At 42.0% G+C, this 19,611-nt stretch overlaps 1 protein-coding gene across 1 annotated transcript; it reads right to left on the reverse strand.

Moving 5' to 3' along the window:
• Positions 1 to 387: 387 nt before the first annotated feature.
• On the reverse strand, positions 388 to 19,394 carry sec24d (SEC24 homolog D, COPII coat complex component). Its single transcript, XM_041965451.1, has 23 exons — positions 19,302 to 19,394; positions 17,941 to 18,142; positions 16,943 to 17,045; positions 16,489 to 16,625; positions 16,044 to 16,331; positions 15,459 to 15,580; positions 14,969 to 15,080; positions 14,581 to 14,708; positions 12,686 to 12,824; positions 12,137 to 12,252; positions 10,640 to 10,764; positions 8,474 to 8,665; positions 8,109 to 8,202; positions 7,260 to 7,376; positions 6,980 to 7,150; positions 6,272 to 6,368; positions 6,033 to 6,178; positions 5,804 to 5,942; positions 5,164 to 5,282; positions 4,870 to 5,049; positions 4,492 to 4,683; positions 3,823 to 3,912; positions 388 to 3,285 (listed from the first exon to the last, which is right to left on the reverse strand). Exons 2-23 carry the CDS (start codon positions 18,089 to 18,091, stop codon positions 3,145 to 3,147), a joined length of 3,099 nt encoding a protein of 1,032 aa, XP_041821385.1. The 5' UTR covers positions 18,092 to 18,142; positions 19,302 to 19,394; the 3' UTR covers positions 388 to 3,144.
• Between the last annotated feature and the right edge of the window lie 217 nt (positions 19,395 to 19,611).

Raw genomic sequence — 19,611 nt, forward strand, 5'->3', positions numbered from 1 at the left:
ACGACTCAGAAAGATGATGTGAAATGAAAATGTGATGTGATGTGAAAAGTCACTGACGAGATGTGGGAAAACAAAATTTTTGCAACATCACCGACTTCTAAACATCTCTACATTTCTGTAAATAATATCCACAGCCCCAAAGTCAGCAATCTCTGACAGAAGTGAAAGATAAACTGTACACCCCAAACTTCCAGATTTGTGCTAAATGGCTTAATACACTTAAAAGGCTGCAGAGCACGACAGTGGCACAGATTCTGTGTTTCATAAACATCACCATTGCTTGACATTATTGATTTTCAGCTTGTTAATTCTGAAATTCATATTAATTGAGGATCTTTTCTGAATGTCTTGAATTGAGAAGGTGTATTAAAACATTTGATTCCATAATTAAATTGAGAACAACTGAAGTTGTATCTCCACAAGTGTTCGATGAGATTTTACAATACATGTCTGAATCGCTTTGATTGGCATAAAATGCTTCATGAAGAGTTCCGGCGGCTGCAGAGACAAACCAACTATATATTTAGTATATCTTTTTTCTATCAACCAGTTTCTGTTCGTTAGGGTCAGAAGTAGCTCGTTGTCCAACATGAGCAGATTATTCTGGATCTTCTCTGACTGAAGAAGTGTCATCTGGCACCCCCTCATGGTGACAAGAGGACAACACAGACTAGGACAAAAATACCTCTCCAAGAGGATTAAAGCTTGTCAAACAACCAAATTAACACAGTCTGCTGTTCCTATATTGATTTTATTGTTTGTTTGTGCTTGAATCTAAAATAATTCTTGTGTACTTGTAAATGATCCGAATTGAATCTTCGATACGGTGCAATAGACAGGAAGATGACCACCAATCAGCAGACTGAATGTGCATTTTGTTAAGTTCAACCAATAAGGGTTTTACATGGAACAGGTTTTCTTGAGAAAGGTCAGAGGGTTTTCTGTGTTGAGTGTTTGGACAAACATTCACATTTAAAAAGAACTTGTTCAATTCTTTGATAAATTTTCTGTACTTGTGAACTAAATGTATTTGTCATGGCGAAATAAAATGAGCAACAAAAGTTATGTCAAGAATTTAATTCAGACAAAATTTGTTGAGGGTTTGGAATAAAATACACATGGCCCATCATGAATTTCTATAAGTGTGCTCAAAAAAACAGCCGTCCAGCTTTCCAGTTTAATTGAAATCACTTGTTCCAACTTAAAACACGAAGGTACTCAAATAACCTGAGATATGTTTGCATACAAACCAAAAAGATTGAAATCAGCCATAAACCTCGAGCACATATATATTTTAAGATTTTTTTTCAACAACTATAATATCAACTTAAGGCAGATGGTAATATTTTGAAAACACAAGTTGTGTATTTCATGTACAAAAAGACTTTTTGTAGGTCACACGAACACAAAATCGTACAGATGTGTACATGAATTATACAGAAGCAATTACCTCGACAAAAACCAGCAACGCATTACAGTTTGATGCTGTTACTGTTCTGAAACTCAAGACTGAAATGTTACATATCACTACAGACGATTTTGTCTACAGTTATTAAAGTGACAAGATTTGACTGAATTTGGGTTGAGCAGCGAGTTCTTCCTCACCAACAGTCTGCTGACAAACTCTGATGATCCAGTCGTAACTGCTCATTTTACAGCTGTCCTGGCACAAGCCCGATCTGTGAAATTGAATCAGTCCGACGAGTTACGAGATATTTTTTTTTCCCTTGTTGGATTGTTGTGTGGCCGTTTTAGAGAGAAGCTGCATATTTGGTCCCTAAACCTTTTAAATAAGTCTCCTTGAAGCATCCCTTTCCAGTTCCTATTCTGACTCGTGTCGTGTAGAAAAATAAAGTTTTTTCCATCAGGACACACAAGTTGGTCCCTGTTTTCTATGCAGAGCAACAGCTGTGTTCATTTCATTTTAATCTCAGAACACCAAACAAAATGTTTTCTGCATCACTGCACAGTGTGAAAATCAAATCTCTGCTGTAAATGCTCAAAGAATCTGATTGTTTTTTTCTGTTGGGAGCATGTGTCACACAAATGCACTGCATGAATTCAGTTGTGGCAGCAGCAGATTTTATTTTATTTACCAAAAGAAGATCCCGCACACTGCTCTTGCTCAGCATCACAACCGACTGATCATACTCATGATTTGGTCCCCCCGCACCTTTGCCTAGCGTGTTTAACTCCCGTGACGAACACTCTTGATGCAACGTTGGTACGATCAGTGAATTGTGATGCTGAGTACAGGCAGTGTGCCGGATCTTCTTTTCATGACTGAAGAGAAAAATCTGAGATAGTTGGATGTGCCATTACCTCCTTTGAAAAAGGACAGTTTCTGCTAAATTATGAAGTACCTGATAATGTGGATACATCATTGAAATGTTTATTTTAGTACATTTTCCACTTGGGCAGCAAAAGTGTGATAAAATGTAGAAACCTCTATATGTATGCTGTTTAAATACTGTAAAATTTCTTTTGAGCTTGTTTAAAAAAGAAGTTAAGATTTTAAAATGAGTTACTGAGACTCCTTACATATGTAGTTTTCATGGGAGAAACTTACGTATAACAAAGACGGGCGGACATTTTTGAGTTTCAAAGTCAACATCTACAGTATTGCCCACAAATAACCCCTTGTCTTGACACTTAATCTACAAAGAGAAATGAAAAAAAGGCTTGCACAGTGGAGAAATATGCTGTATTGCTTGTGCCAGTGGGCCTTGTGCCAAAATGCGTTCCAGCCTCAGACACTGATGTCATTCCGGTCTCCACAGTTCTTCACACACACGTATCTGTGGGACATGTTGGATGTGTTGTCCACTTCATGTCTCCAGTTTTACTTGGAAGTTCCTCATCTGACAAGTGGTTATTTGAAGATCATACTGTGTGTTATCTAAAGCGGGTCAGAAAGGCAGCTTTGGACTCTCAGGATTAAATCTCAAACGGCTCCTCCTGGTCACTCCATTCTTCCTCTGTCTTTGTCAAACTCGCACAAGTTTCTTTCTGTGGACCGTCCTAAAGAATTCAAATGGAGCAGAGTGAGACTGACCCTGTGAGATTTGTGCGTGGTCCGTTAGATAGATGTCGCGTTTCTCCCAGGCCGGTCGGGGAAGGGAAGCCGAGGCCAAGCGTCGCGGGTTAAGTGAGCAGCTGCCTGATCTCTCGGTGAACGTAGCAAAGGAAGTCCATGTAGGAAGCTCCACCGTGCAGGCTTTTATCCTCCACCAGGAACTGACGGAACAGCATCTCTGGTTTGTCCTTCTGCCTCACGATTTGGAGCTGAGAGGGGGAAAAAGTAAGCAAATGTGATCTGTTTCCTGTACAAATGCTAGTTACTAGTTGTTTTACATTGTGCTAGCTGTGTCCCACGTACACACAGACCTTCATGCTGCTGTTGACACACTGACATGTGACTAATGATTGTTCAGACTGCTTCATTAGAAACAAGGTCCTCTATGGATTTAGAGTAATAAATGTGATTCTAGAGCTAAATAACACGAATGAAACGTACCAACAACAGTTAAATTATAAAGTTTCTTCCAAAAAAAAAGTGTTCTGTTTTCAACTTTTACACATTTTAGCCTTTTATACAGTAATTGTAGATTTACATTGTAGAGCTGGGCTATGATTAGCTGGTTTATAGAGCAACATGGCAGTCACACATATTAAAGGAGGCTGTCGCATGAGTTTGGAGGGCGCAGTTATTTAACTGCCCCACTAGAGGGAGAGATCATTCAACGCCGCGCAGCATTTGGCTTCAATTACATGTTATCTGCAGCATTAAATCGTTTGGTTTGGCTGCTCTTGAGATCTTACCTTCATGGAGTTCGGCCTCTTTTCAAGCAGGCCGCTGATGATGGATCGCACCTTCTTTGACAATGGGTTGTCCAGTTCTGGCAGAGCGGGCTGAAAAACACAATTGGAAAGCTGGTTTAGTCTAAAATAAGCCTTGATAAGAACACGTAGAGGCATGAAAGAACAATGCTGCAGCATGATGTCCTGATTTGAGGATGGGAAAAAAAAACAGCCTTGATTTTCAAAGTTGAGATTTCGTTAAATTAAGCTGTTCCTTCTCCTTGCTGTGTGCCTGCTCTGACACATTTCTGCTCTGCTTTCTTCTCCTGTGTGCCTGTAGCACATGCTGAAGTGTCGTTTGAGCTCTGCCTTGAAAATTAATGTTTGAACTCATTTTACAGGTTCAACTGGTCTAATATCTGGATGTATCAAATAATTCATGTTAGATCAAATCATGGTCAGATGTAACATTTTATTCCATATTCAGACTTTCCTGAGTTAAGAAGTGTCTATTTCTAAAAAGTGGACTTTTGACATATTGCCTAAGTAAACACCCAGACATTCAGACATTCTCTGAGCATGCTGTAATGCCTCCAGGCACCACAGAGGTAACAAAATAACGCCTCTAAAAACAGATACTGTTTCGTTTGGTTTCGAAATATGCTGAGGTCGGAGTGCTGTTATTCTGACCATGTGTCCTTGCAGGTGGGCGAGCGAGGGCAGGTTAAAGATGCTCTGGATGAGGTCTGGCGGGCTCGCTTGGCCCAGCCACAGAAACATGGAGTGGCCGTTCTCCAGCAGGAACATGCCAGCGTCTGTCAGACGCTCCTCCGAGCAGCGCAGCGGAGCAGGTGGGGCCTCGCTGCTCACGTCCATGTTGTGCTGAAAGAAATGAGAACGCATGAAGCAGATTGCAGCGTTCCCATTGAGATGGGCAGGTTCAAAAAGCATGTGCAGTCATTTAAGTAAGTTACACAAATTCTTTTCTTTAAACCATATAACTTTTGTAACTTGGAGTGGATTTATCTCAGCAATGTACTGTGTGTGTGCGTGCGTGCGTGCCCCTACCAGCGGGATGAGGCGTGGGTAGAGCAGCAGCTGTGTGTCCTCCACCCCCATGGCCATGACCGACAGCCTCTGATGCGCTCTGTCATCTGTCGAGAGCTCCGTGCTGCCGACCAAGGGAGCGGTTTTCATGAGGCTGTTCATGTAGACTGGAAACACCTTCATGGCGTCAGGCAGGATCAGCTGCATGTGGATGCAGGCGTGAAAAGGTTTAGAGACGGCACAGTAAAATCGTTGCGGACGAAATCAAAAGCTTAAATTCAACACATTTCATTCCAGATGCTGTCCTGCGCTGACCTGGCTGGCAGCGGAGGGGCTGGCACAGTTCTTCCTGTAGCAGGCCAGCATGTGGGCTGTCTGGTTGACCAGGATCTCCCTCACATTCTTGAGAGGTTGGTTCAATATGGCGCGGTAAGCTGAGTGGGCATGAGAAAAGGTTGGTTAAAAGGAGGGGAGCACGGGGTCCTAATCGGCGGCTCAGGATAAGTCCGGGAGTAAAACACAAAGGATGAACGATGAAAGAAGGCAACTGAAGGTCAGTTCATCGAGCTGTACTCAAGTGATGTGCTCGCTATGTGCAGATTACAGAAAAGCTCATGTGTTTTATGTGAAACATGTGGTCCTTATTCCCACAACTCATTCTGCTTTTACTCATAAGTCTGTGAGCATGAGTAGATTATTGAGTGATGCATGGGGTGAATTCAGCAAAGGTCAGGATGACACTGCAGTACATCAGCAGGCTACGTCTGCACTCCATTACACCCCAAATAAAGAGCTGACTGTATGGAATGACTCCTTCCTGAAATAAGGGACTGTTCATACATCACGGGAGGAAAAATACATCTTTTATGCGTTTGGCTACAGTGAACTAATCTGTGCGTCGAGTGCAAACTTTAAATCAAAGATAAACTGGAGACACTATCGTAAAGAAGGACACCTGATTTGGCGAAGAAGTTGATGAGTGAGTCGGTCTCGCAGCTCTTGTACAGCTCAGACAGCTGCGAGCTGCAGTTCAGGCTGAGGTTGTGGATGCGGAGACGTCGCTGCCCGTTGATGGTGGTGTACAGCAAGGCACACTGGGAAACAGAGTGCAAACATAAGTTATCACCCAGCCTCTGGGATTCAATCCAAACAAGACAAAATGAGCATTTTTAAAAGGCACATACCTGCATGAGCGCCCCAGTCTCCTCACTGAGCGTGTCGTCGTGCTTCAACTCTACGGTCACAGCCTTGTCGCAGTCCACAGCTGCCATCTCTATGTCTGTGGTGTTGTTCATATGGATGGCTCCGAAGAAGTCTGTGGCTCTGAAGCCTTAGGGAACACACGCACAAAAGTGTAAAATACTGAGAGGTACCTCCTTGTAGCACATGGATAGTCTTGGGTATGTCATGTACTCTGTCTTACCCGTACTGGTACGAACACGCATGATGGTATCAAATCCGATGTTCTTCTGCACGTCTTTCCTCAGATCTCTCAGGAAATGCTCCCCGTCGGTCTCCACCTGACAACATCAAGGACATCAGCCGTGAATATTATTTGAGCTTCATCCAGCAGATGGCAGTGTTGTCACAATTTGGCCCCATGACAATGCAAAGCAGCCTGGGGACTCATAAATGCACCTTAACACAAGACGTTTCATCTAATACCAAGAGTTGATTTACTAAAACGTCGGTTAGGGAAAAAGTAAAAAATGAACGAACACTAAATCAGTTTTTATGGAAGGATAAAATGCTGTAGCTCACAGACACTGTCATGTTTAATGCCTGTGTTGTGCTGTTAGGTAAGTATTTCAGTGTAGGTTTTCACCATGTGTGTGAAAGTGGATTGTACTGCCTCAGTATGTGGTGTGATTGTACAGTTTGGGGCATTTTCCCATGCTTGTTCCACCATTCCTATGGGACAGGTCTATAATAGACTGTGGGTACTGCGCCAAAGTCATCATGTGGATACAACTAGCTTTTATTAGGCTGCCTGTGTTAAATTATGACTTCTCCGTGTAATGACAAGAAATAAAAACGAGCATATTGTCCATATCTTTTATGTGTCTGCTTGTAGAATCGTTGTGTGGGCAATGAGAGGCCTGTAAACAGGTTTGAATGCACAATGTCGCACCTGGAAGTTGTTGTACTTGTAGACGGAGCCTCCGGTGTGCGATGGGACATCAGCCATGGTTGCCAAGTCCACGTACTGGCTGGGGAAGAGGAAGAGATCCACGCAGCAGCCCTGTGCCACACACTCCTTAGACAGCTGCTCGTACACTGCTTTCTGAGGCTGGAACAGGGTCTGCGGGACAAACAAGGCATTGACTTGGTATGAAATGCAGTTGTGCTTTTTTAAAATCGTACAGAAAAATCAAATTCCAGTGCTTGCTGCAGGTAAGGCCTGGACTCACCTTCTCTTTCTCAGTGTTGACCAGCTTTTTGTCATCCCTGTTCTTCAGTTTACCGGGAGCCTCGGCGGTTGGCATGGAGGAGTGGAAGATGAAGAGCTTTCCGCTACATTCTGCTGCCTGGAGGGGAGAGAGTGATGAGAGCGAGAAAAGATCTTAAAAAGAACGATCACACGAAGGTGTGTAGCGTGCTCCTTCCTGACGCGTTGTTTATTGCTTCACAGTGAAATCATGAGGTCACACGGTGCAGATTCCCACTCCTGCAGAGGATCAGATTTATTTACAGAGTGCTCCCCTGTGTGGCAAAATAAACTGATAAAGAAAAGTTAGAGATTGAAGCAATACCCAAAATGAAAATATGAACATGAATCAGCACGAGCAAATAAATAAGTCTCAGACTCTTTGCTGTTGTGTAATGTCACGACTGCTTCCAATTAAAGGGAAGCTGTGTGTGAACTTTTCCTTTCCTGTGCGCCAAAAGACTGACCTCATATCACTGGGAAAGTTTGTTGGACTTCAAAGTAAACACAAACATATCAGGCAGAGAAAAAAGAAACTTTGCTGAGTTGATAGGTTGAACGAGTTCAGCGACACATTTGAAATATTTTGACAAACTGAAATCATCTCGTGGCGGCGGTTGCATTTTGTCGATGAGTATCGAGGTAAAAACTAAAAGACACCAGCACGTTCGATTGAAGGCAATGCTGCCAATCAAACGTGGCTTCCAATTGTGCTAATGACATTGGAATGGTCTCCATCCAAGCCTATGGCAGCCGTGCACATGACCCAGAGAGGTAGCAGAAGGCCCCTCCTCTCCCACTTCATGTTGACAGATGTCACACTGTGGCTCACCTTGAATGCCTCCACGCCGGCCTGGATGACAGGGGCAAAGACCGTTTCGCTCTCGTTGGTGTCTGCAAACATGTCAGGGATCTGGTCCAGGAGGCTGGAGAGGAGAGGGACAGCATTATGGCCTGGTAGTTTTAAGTAAAAGACTCAGTATTGATTCAGTGTTTTGTCCTAGTCAAGCTTTGGTTTTCACTTCAAGAAAGACTATTCTTGAAATATTCAATGGAAGCCATGTTAACATTATTAAAGAGTTTCCCGTCCACTGATTTAAAAATAAACATTGATGTATTTGTGGAGTAAACATGCCTAATTCTCCCTCTAATGCATGGGCCAGTCCTTCCACTAATTCACGAAAGGTTGCATCTTACTTGGAGATCACGGCCTTCGATTCCTGGTAGTTGACGAGGAAGCCGTCGAGCAGCGGGACAAACATCTCAGCCGTGTCTGACACAACCATCATCTGAGGCTGAGCCAGAGCGCTCTTCACGTTGTAGAAGTGGAGGACCTTGTTGTAGGTGACAAAGCCGACCTTAATCGCAGAGCTCTCCGCACCTTCCTCTCTGGCGAGGGAGAACGAGCGTCAGTGAGTTCCAGGATGCGTCTAGTGGTTCATTGTTACTGACAATGGCTGCATGTGTGCAGTGTATAAAAAAAAATTTGTCCGACGTGTCAAAGATGCGTTTGTGCTTGCTGTCATGTCTCTGCATTTCTGGGCCTTTTGTATATGTCTAAGACCACCTTAACAGCGCCCTTCTAGAAGCACAAATGCTGTTACTCAAATAACTTGGTTAAATTGGCACTTTTCTTCGGGATGCCCATCCCACTCAAGCACCATTTCACCAAATATACGGGCCATTTCCCAACCACGTCAAATGACCGAGTATCAACGTTCATCAAAGAGCGGAGTAACATCCAAGATGGACTTGTTTATTATAGTGAAGCAAATGTCCTGAGTGGCGATCCACAGGAAGAGGAAAGAATCTGCCGCTGCAGGTTTACAAAGTCCAAGTAAATGTTGGTCGCTGAAGCAAACAACTGAAGCCATTTACTTGTGAGTCATGTCTGTTAATTTAGTTTGGATTAGAGTCAACGTGCTGCATAATTTCTTCTGAAATTTTTTGGAAAGAGCTTTGTGTATGTGTACTACTTATAAGGAAAATACTAATTTCCTTGAAAGAACAGCTTCATTTAAACCAAAGTAAATATAAATCCATTTATTATTTGAAACTTTAGCCTTTATATATGTTTAATTGTATGGTTATCTAAAGATAAATTTCACATTTTTGCAGGCTCAGCTGACCTCCTGTGCACGGACTAAAAGACTCTTGATGTTAAACTAGCAATTCATTGAAAGTGCGGTCTTAAATCTTTAATTAGTCTCAAATCCTAGAGTCCTTTCCTGGAAAATCTCTGACTTATGAAATAAAACGTCAGCAACAAATGTTTTTTGACTTGCAGATAAGTGCCACTTGAAGAAATAAAGACATGAAAACCGCTGATGTTTCCCAGAACACTCTGAGTCCGGGTGTGGAACTGGTAGCTAGCTTGAACCAAAACCATACATCAAAACCTTCCATCATCACAGTCATTTCAAAGCATTCTTTACTGACACTGCCCTCACTGACTCTCTTCTTATATCACCCAGACACTCGAAGGAACATGTAATGTGGCTCAGACCAGTTAAAGTAAATATGCAATTAGTCAACAGCAGCTCCTCTCCGAACATTAGTCACAGGTGCTGTTGGAAATAACAGATTCAGTGTGGAGGGGTTTATTTTGTTCTTTCTCATGCAAGACGGTGATTAAAAAATACCAGTGATGATAAAATGTCTTTGTCTACATCTGCATTTATTTAAACTAGGCTCTAGCTTTATCCTGAGTGAATTAAACATGCATTTTAGAAAATACTGCAGACTTACATGAACCTTATAAAAATGCTGGGTATGCAAATGCTTTAATCTACTGCCTGTAAAACAAAAGTGAAGATTCGAACACGGCTGAAGAGGTGGCTTATCTGGAGTACGCTTTAAGTGTTTTAAGGATGATGTCATGGCAGCAGACAAATATGGATATATTGCTGCTGGACCTAATGAGGTGGAGAGAGGAAAAGAACATTTCCAAGTTATTTTAAGTAAGCAGGGTTGGAGTAAATCATCCTCTCCTCTGTGATAAATCAAGAGCTGACTTCCGGAGTCATGCTTACCACAAAACCAGTGTTGTCTGCACAACAAAGCTTTTTGTTTTGGATGCCTGTCAAAGACGAGAGCCTGCATGATAATACTTTCCATTTTTGGCAGGCTTGGCGCCCTCCCTAACCGATACCCAGCATTTGCAAAACTTCATGCACAAATATTCAGTTGATGAGAACAAATAGTTGGCTTGGCATTGAAGACTTGAGGGAAGTCCTTTTTTGGCAAGCCATATGTTGGATTTGAACCGTAATAACAGCATTCGAGACGATTAACAGATTATACATGTTATATTTGTCCCTGTGCAGCGGGAGTGTGTATGTTTTTCTGATTTCTTGTGTGTACCTGGGCAGATTCTCCAGCAGAGTCTTCAGCTCATCACATATCAGTTTCACCAGCCCACTTTTAATGTTGTTGTAGGACACGTCAATCATAAAGATGTAGGCAGGAGGGTTCGGGGGCTTGTTGTTCTGTGTGAGAAGAAGGCAGCAGGTGAAATGAGTTAGTTGCTATTTTAAAATCTTTCCAGGCTAACATGGCCTGACAGGAATGAAGCATAAAATACCTAATTTCAAAAGGAAATGAGAAAAATATTCCTTAGGCAAACGTAAGCTCTTGAACTAACGAGTCCTGAGCAACAAATTATTATTTTCAGTACTGTATCCTCTAATTTAAGGTCTTAATCATAAGACCCTGATGCCATCCACCTTCCATTTCTCTTATTAGATCTCTAATACCAGATATGTCTTCCATTTCTGCTAGCTTATAACCACGTCCATAAAGAATTCCTGAAAGGAGGGCAATGGGGTGTGTGTGAGGGGGACTGACAGTTAGACATTGTTATGTTTCCACAGTTATAACCCATGGCAAGACACTCACCTTGCAGGCTTTTGTTTAATAGCGGGCCTGCAGAGGTTGTTTCCAAGTCTTAATAAACAGAGCAGAAGTAGGCCAGTGGAGTGACTCAACTTTGCCAGCTTAATCTGACCCTCTAAAGTTGTTCTCAACAGCCACAGCCTCCATGGGGACATGCAGCTGATTGGTATCGCTGTTTTTTTTTAAAGAGTTTTCAAACCTATTATGTTTGCGACGCTCTAAATCAGTCGATATGTTGGTGAACTTTTCTTTTCACAGAGAAAAATCCAAGCGAGCCAAAATGCAGCACTAAAACCGCATGAGAACGTCACTTCACTCAGTGGTCAGATGTGTCTGGGGCATGAGCAGGAACATGAACACAGGAAGAAGGTCCACCAGCCGAATCCAACATTCTGCGTTGTATCAGTCCAAGTCCAATCTCAATTCATTCCTGGGCTGGTTGCTAGCAAGTATTAAATTTGCTAATCTGCATCCCGCCATGCAGAACATGCCTGGCTACGGGAAAATCTTCACACAATCTTGCAGTGTACGCCTAGTAGTTGGATTAGATCAAGGTCGGATCACGTTCTCAACACAAACAAATTATTCCACTCTTTGTTTCGGATCAGACTAAGACCTTCTCCTCTCAAGGGTCTCTGTCCGGTTGTTTGGTCCGCCGCAGGGACTGATTGACAGCTTTCACACCAGCCCAAATAAAACGCACTAATCAGGCAAAAGCACCCGTAGAAAACTGAGCTGACCACTTCCTGTGCTTCAGTTTTAATATAGTCAGGTTGTGATGAATAATGTAGGGTGCTGAAAAATACCATACATGATCAGACTTCAGTGACAACTTATCGATACATAAACTTCTCACCAGCAAACAAATCCCTGAATTTAAGTGCCTGTCTCTTGTCTCTTCCTTCATCCACTCTGTATCATGTGTACTGAGTTGCACTTGACAGAGCTTTAGTAGTTGTTCTGTACCTTGCAGTAATCCATGGTGGCTACAAACTCATAGGACCCCAGGGAAAGCTCAGGCCTCTCGTAGAAGTCCACCCTCCGGCCCATGTGGTCCAGATGTTGGAAATAGAAGACTGGCACTGGTAAGACAAAGAAATACAACTGAATATAGATCTGTGCACATTATATTCATACAACCCTGATTCCACTGGTTGGGCCAGTGTGTAAAACATAAAAAACAGAATGTGATAATTTGCTAATCCTTTTTACACTCATTACAGAGAGAATATATTTAATGTTTAAATGTTGAAGCGAGGTTTACCACTTTGTGAAACACATGATTGTGTAAAGGATATTACTAAATGGGCTCAGGAGCACTTTGTAAAACTGTCAGTGAACACAGTTCGTTTGCATGCTGTTTTTTTAATGTTTTAACCAGCGTCCCAACTTTTTTGGAATCAGGGTTGTAGTTCAATGCTCCCGTTTTCTTTTTCTTTTTGATTTCTTAAGTTAGTATGATGTATCGTTGTGCTGGCCGCTTGTCATGTTAAGGATTTTTTAATTGTGCAGTACCTTCATTGACACAGTTGCAGAAACCACACTGGTAGCGACGCCCTCCATCAATAAACTGCATATAGGGACACATGTAGGCCTTGCATCGGTTGCAGCGGATCGGGCCCGTCTCGCCATGGTTCACAACATATAGAGGAGTCTACACAGGGACACACACAGACATTATGATCAGGTTTTCAACAAACGTTCCTCAATTAAAAAAAAAAAAAATCACATAACTGTGTTCCTCAGAAGGAAATCAACATCTTTAACAACTATAAGACCTTCACGACGGTCTTCATTGTTTTCAGAAAAGCATGGATCATATACAACATATGGATAATGTTTTTTTTTTTCATTTTTTAGAGAATGAGGATAACGTGCCTACATTCGCTTCGTTGTTGCCCATGTTTTCAGCCATGCAATATTTACTGTACTTGTACCACACTCTTGAACATACTGTACCGATTCCATGGCACCCAAAGAATACACACTGCACCTTCATATACAGAACATTTCACTGTCGTGGAATGTAAATGCTGAGCCTGAAGCTGTTTAATACACATACTACAGCACAGTCACTGAGTACTGTATGCAGGCTTTGGCGCAACATTAATCTAAAACGTTTGCTTCTAATGAACTCAACTACCATGAAACACATGCAGACAAAGCAGCAGGCAGGTTTATTATTAGACTGGAGACTTCAGGATGGAGAGTGAAAGTGTTTATGTTATCTTAGGGCTGTTTACCCAGTGCAGAGAACAAAATCTGTTGGCTGACAAAACAATGCATATAGCATCCAAACGGAACAGCACACTCCTCTGACCTATGAACAAACTCAGAGCGTGGTTTAAGTTTTACTATTCTGGTTTAATTGTAGCGTGATCATGCACCACGTTGCACTAGATGCAATCACAACCGACAGTGCAATACACTCAAGTTTAATCCCTTTTGTATAAACCTCCTTTCTTCTTCAGTGGTCTCTGCACGTCTGACATTGGCTAATTAGCCTAAAGTCAGATGAGAGAAAGCTAACATTGCCTAAAAAGGCCAACTGGTGCCTGGGACAAGTCGGGTGGAGGGAGGAAATATCTGAGGATTCTTGGATCACATATGATCCAAAAGGAGGTCATTCACAGGACAAATGAAGTTTTCTAGTACACAGAGAAATAAAGCACCTTTGGTAGTTGCATCTTCTACTGCCCCAAATTTACTTTTCTTTTTTAATAATCAATAAATAAAATCAAAGCAAATGTACCGATCTCTATCCTGTAGGTACATGCTACAGTCAGAAATCACAATTAAGGCTACAGCTGTTTTTAACCCTGATATCTAAAACTGTGATTCAAATAGGAAAACATAACAAAAACCATTAGAAATGCAATACTTGGGAGTTCCTAATGCAGAAAAACACATGCGTCTTGTATGCATGTAAGTTTCATGAGTCATTCTTGAGATGACTTGGACAGAGCTTTGGTGTAGGATTAATTTTTTCACATGCCAGTATCCCATTTACAGAATGTAGGTGCAGCCACAACGATTTTTTGTATTGCATGATTTGCAATCGCATCAACATGCGAAAAGTGCAGATTGGCCGAAAATATTAGCATGAGTTAATGTGTAAACACACAGAGCGGGAAGAAAATCAGAACTCTGCACACAACACTGTATCACAGCCTACTCAAGTGATGGATGCTTCCCAACACAAGGCTGACCACCACAAATAAATTCTCAGTCTGTGGGAGACGGTGGTATGCATTAGCGTTTATTATTCCCTGCATGAGTTGGATGAGGAAAATGTGCTTTTTCACAACCAAGCTGCTACGAATCTGTTCAGTCTTAGCAGGTAATTATGTATTGTTGACATTATTTGAACTTTTGTTTTCAGATAGGGCAACTGGCTTCAAGTGACTTACCTCATTCTTTGGCAAACTGGCAAAGGGTTTAATGATGGAAGCCAGGGGCACTTGGCACTGTTTGGCCAGATCGGTGGTGCAGGGTAGAGTGTAGCTGGTGCAACGTATGAACCTGGGACTGGCATTGCCTGGGATTAGCAAAAAGAAGGTTACCACTCTCTGAGAAAGAAAAGTGGACTGTTATTCTCTATGTTTAATTTACCATTACCAGACATCAGAAGTCAGTCATTAAAATTATCAAGGAAAGTCTACACAGGCAAAGGCTGATAAATTATGAAGTGCAAACCACAAATGAAATAGAAATTTGAATCTGTTGTCGTCAACCGAAGCAAGTACACTGTACATATTGAAAATAAATAAATTAGTTAAACAGGGGATTTCGAGTTACCTTGGTCCTGGACTGTGAAGTCAGTCGTGACCAGAGGTGGAACCTGTCCTCTAATGTTTGTGTTGAAGACCTGCCCCCCTTGCTTTGCTTTGTCATCCTCAATCACCTGGGTCTAAAGCAGAAAAGTTATGCATTACAGTACAATCTGACTCCTCAAGAGTTAATAGTGACAGCTTTACTACATGGCAAAGAAATCATGCAATGTTCATCAAGTTTATGGCTGCTTTTGCTTGATTATATGCCTAAATGTGAGGACAAATATCTCCAAGCATGTTTCTGTAATCCTAGTTGGCCTAAACCTTTTACATTACCCACCATAGAACTAACAACATCACTGAAAATACTCAAAAGAAAAGATGCACATGCATTTGCCGGACACTTTTTTGGCAATTAATAAGCTGCTGGTTCAGGAGAGAAAATGTGGAATGACATATGTGGTGTGCTGGTCTGTGAAGGTATGCAGTCAGAAGAGGATTAGTCATCTACTCACTGTGCTGGGGATAGAGTCAGGGTCCAGTTTCTTCTGAGGTGGTCCAGCCAGTCCGGCTGCTGCTCCAGGGAAGGCCCCTGGCATGCCTGGCTGGGGCCCAGCCATTTGTCCCCCAAACTGACCTGTACATTAAAACAGTATATGCCGGCTATTAAATTATATTTATTGGCTGCAATGTGAAGAGACAGATTTGGGTGAAGCAGAGTCCCAAACCTTACAATAAATTCTAATCTAACTGCTAATCTAATTACTTGCAAAGACTGATTCTTCTGCCACGTTCTTATGTATTACAGAAATGTTCAACAAACTAAATTGTTCTGTGACACAGTTTTTTTACTGTGTTGTGGTTGATATATTAAAATCTTTTGATTTACTTCCTCCATTTGCTGTTGTTAATTTCTGTCTGTCGAGCAGAAGACTCCTCTGACCACAGAATCCACACACTGAGCTAATGACCATGTATCAGTAACAGTACGAGTAAGTAACTTATATAATCTCATGTCAAAAAAGATGTAATATCCCTTTCAGGTCCATCTTTTGACTGGTGGGAGCTGAACATTGTTTTATTTACAGCGTCACAGCTACCTGCTTGCTGTGGATATCCTGGTGGACCAGCACCTCCGAGACTAGGCTGCTGGAAACCTCCAGGGCCTGGAGGAGGTGGTCCGGGGAAGGGTCTACCCATGCCTGCCATTGGAGGGCCTGCCATTTGTGGGCCTCCCATTGGTGGGCCCGCCATTGGCATGGTTGCTGGGGGTGACTGCATGCCTGGAGGCATCTGTGGCTGGCCCATTGCTGGAGGAGGGGATGTTTGGAAAGGCTGCTGGGCTACAGAGCTCGATGGGGGAGGAGGGCTCTGCATGGGACCTGGGGCTACACAATAAAGAAATGAAATGAAGAAATACAATCTGGTGAGTATATTCTGGCTGACATTTTTCTAATCCCAATATAATTTCTTCCACTGAAATACTACAATCAATAAAAACAATTACTTGTCTGCTGTGATTTGTAACAAGTATAGAAAACTTACCATAGTTGCCCAAGTTCATAGCACTCATCTGATTGGTGAGCTGCTGAGTTGGAGGCGGGGCCGGAGAGGCCATGGTGTTGTATGGAGACTGCGGAGGTTGCCCATAAGCAGCAGAAGCAGCTGGTGGAGCGGGGTATCTAAAGAATATAACAGCTATTAATTCACAGCAGGTACAGTGTGGCCTCACGATGTGTTTAACATGCAGTATGAAATTTTGCCAACATGGTGTGAATCGTTGCATCTCATTCAGTGCATCTCATCCCTGCTGATTAAAAAACTTTTCACTTAAAAAAGAGACAGCAAAAAATAATAGTGCCCTCTTATGAATCATCATCTGTGCATATCTTTCTTTGTGTATTTCAAATATGACATTTGCACATTCATAATCTCCTTATGTTGATTTCAGAGAGAAAATTAGAGGTGCCAAACAGTTGCTGTTAGTGAAGATTGTTACCTTTGTGGGTGTGCGCCATTCTGCTGGATATTTGGATTGTACTGAGTGGACACTGGAGGTGGAGGCATGCCGGCAGCAGAAGAAACTGGTGATTTCATCATAGCTACAGTGAATAACAGACACCATGTCAGCAGTGTATATGCAGTATGTTTGTTTTTTCACTGTATGATTGTAGATCCAAACTTTTGCACAGTATATTCAGACAAAGTAAAGTCTGTTGCCAAATTTTAGTGACATTTAAAATAAAGCAAATAAAGCTACAGGGTCTTTGCTTGTGCCACTGGCATATAACGTGTGGTATAGCACCTGAATTACGATCTCCATGACAGATAAAATATAATGAAGAATATAATACAAATACAATACATGTTAGCAGCCATTACTCATATTCTGCAAAGCACTCACTTGAGGCCTGTTATCTGAGAATTTTGATGTCGCCCAAAACAGGAAACTTCAAAACTGAAAGCCTGGGAAATGTGAGCTCCTATTGTTGTTGTGGAGAAAGGGCACTTGTTGCTACATTTGATTGAACTTGCTCAGTGGCAAGACTGAACTTTTTACATGGAAGCCTAACAACCATGTTATTTAAGAATAGAGCTGCAACAATGAGTCCATTAATCGATTAGTTGTCAAATATCATATTAATTTGCTAACAATTTTCATAGTCAATTAATTGGTTTGAGCAATTTTTTAGGAAAAAAAAGTACAATTTCTCTGATTCTAGCCTCTTAAATGTGGATATTTTCTGCTTTATTTTCTGCTCTATGATAGTAAGCTGAATATCTTTGGGTTGTAGACAAGAGAAGGCATTTGGGGATGTCCTCTTGGGCTTTGGGAAAAGCTGATCAACATTTTTCACCGCTTTCTGACTTTTTTTAGACCAAACAACAAATCGATTTAGAGAGAAAACAATCAGCTGATTAACAGACAATGAAAATAGTCATTAGTTGCAGCCCTATTTGAAAATAAATCCAAATATAAGATTAGAAGTCCTTTACCCGTTGGCGGGGCGGCGAATGCTTGGGGTGGTCCCCCATAATGCCCGTAGAGGGGCTGTGCAGGGCCAGTCCCAAATCCACCTTGGTAGCCCCCCATCCCTGGCTGGGCCTGGGAGTACGGGGGTGCCGCAACATAACCCTGTTGACTCATGTTGATGACTGTTACTGTCTTTTCATGCCAAGATGAATGAGTCTTGACAACCTGTTAAATTGAAAGAAGAATGTTTAAAGTTTGCATAATTTTTACAATTTTTACAAACCTTTTTTATTCTGTAGGTAGTCTGCTGTCAGATGTAAACAAATATTCCTAGTGAAAACCTGCCATTTTTGGACAGTTTGCATCCACCCTTTAAATGTAACTCTTAAATCTATTTCTTTCATAAATCTAGCATGTTTACAAAACCACACCAACAACAACTGATATTTGACCTCATGCAATCATCAACACTCCTGTCACATGGACCTTTGATATTGCTTCAAGAGAGATAAGGCAGGCCTATCCTTGCTAATATGATCTTGAAGTGACTGCATGAGTTTGTTTTGCTGTCAGAACTACACTAATTGACAGTTAATGAAGTAGGGTTAGTTAGTTTGCAGTGTTTGCCCTCACATTCGCATAATTGTGGCTATATGATCACTCCTACAGGCCTGTACTTAAGGCCATTTCAAAAACACATGGAGTCAACTGCACCATTTCACTTTCTGTGTTGTGGCCTAAAGGCTGTTCATGGGTTTTGCTGTCTTCCGCAGTAAATGATGTGTTATAAAAGCAATGGGCCCGTAGACTTTTTCAGGGTGTCAAACCTTTTAAAACAAGTCCAACTTCGGCACAGCTGGGTCCACAAAAACAGCTGCGCGCTGACAACTCCGTGAAAGCGCTTTATTACTACATAACAAACACATTTAACACATTTTAGCCACACAAAAAGCCCAAAGAAAATGAACTAGCCGTGGTTAACTGTTCAGTTAAACAGCTAACTGTATCTGCCACTTCCCGAGAATTGCCACGTCAAAGACCGTTATGATGGCTAAACATCTGAGCATCCCTGTCGTCCATCAGTTTACGTCTAGCTAAACGGACACACACGTTGTCCTCTTTGTAATTTAATATTTTGCTCATAGCACAGCTAAACACCTTTTCAAAATAGTGTAGTAACATGACAGCGCGGCTCCTCGTTCAGTGTTGATCGCATGTTGATAGAAAACATCTTGCTAGCTACGCGGAAATTACAACAAACTTTTCCTTTACACCAGAGGCGCGTTCACTTCTAACGCAAATACCGTTAAATAGAGACGTGTCTGACACAGGACCACACATTTGTATAAGCAACATTTATAAATACTGTCCTGACGGTCTTTACCTGGATATCGGGCTGAGTCCTCTTCACTGTGTTGCCGTCAGTGAAAGCAGAGTGCCACGTCAAACTCCACTAGAGCACCGGTCGCTACGCTTGCGACGCGGCGAAAATCACCAGGGTCGATCGATGCGGAGAAAAGAGACGATGCTTCCGGCTGCCCATGTCAAAATAAAGGCATAAACGGCGATTAAATGTTATTACACAATACGAATCACACAAACACACTACCCAATTATCAGGACTAGTTTTTGAGGACTTAGAAAAGCAATTTTGACATTGTGGACACCCAGGTATTTGCGCAAAAGCATTCTAA

Source organism: Chelmon rostratus, chromosome 23 (assembly GCF_017976325.1).
Source record: "Chelmon rostratus isolate fCheRos1 chromosome 23, fCheRos1.pri, whole genome shotgun sequence".
In the NCBI taxonomy this organism is placed as follows: Eukaryota; Metazoa; Chordata; class Actinopteri; order Chaetodontiformes; family Chaetodontidae; genus Chelmon; species Chelmon rostratus.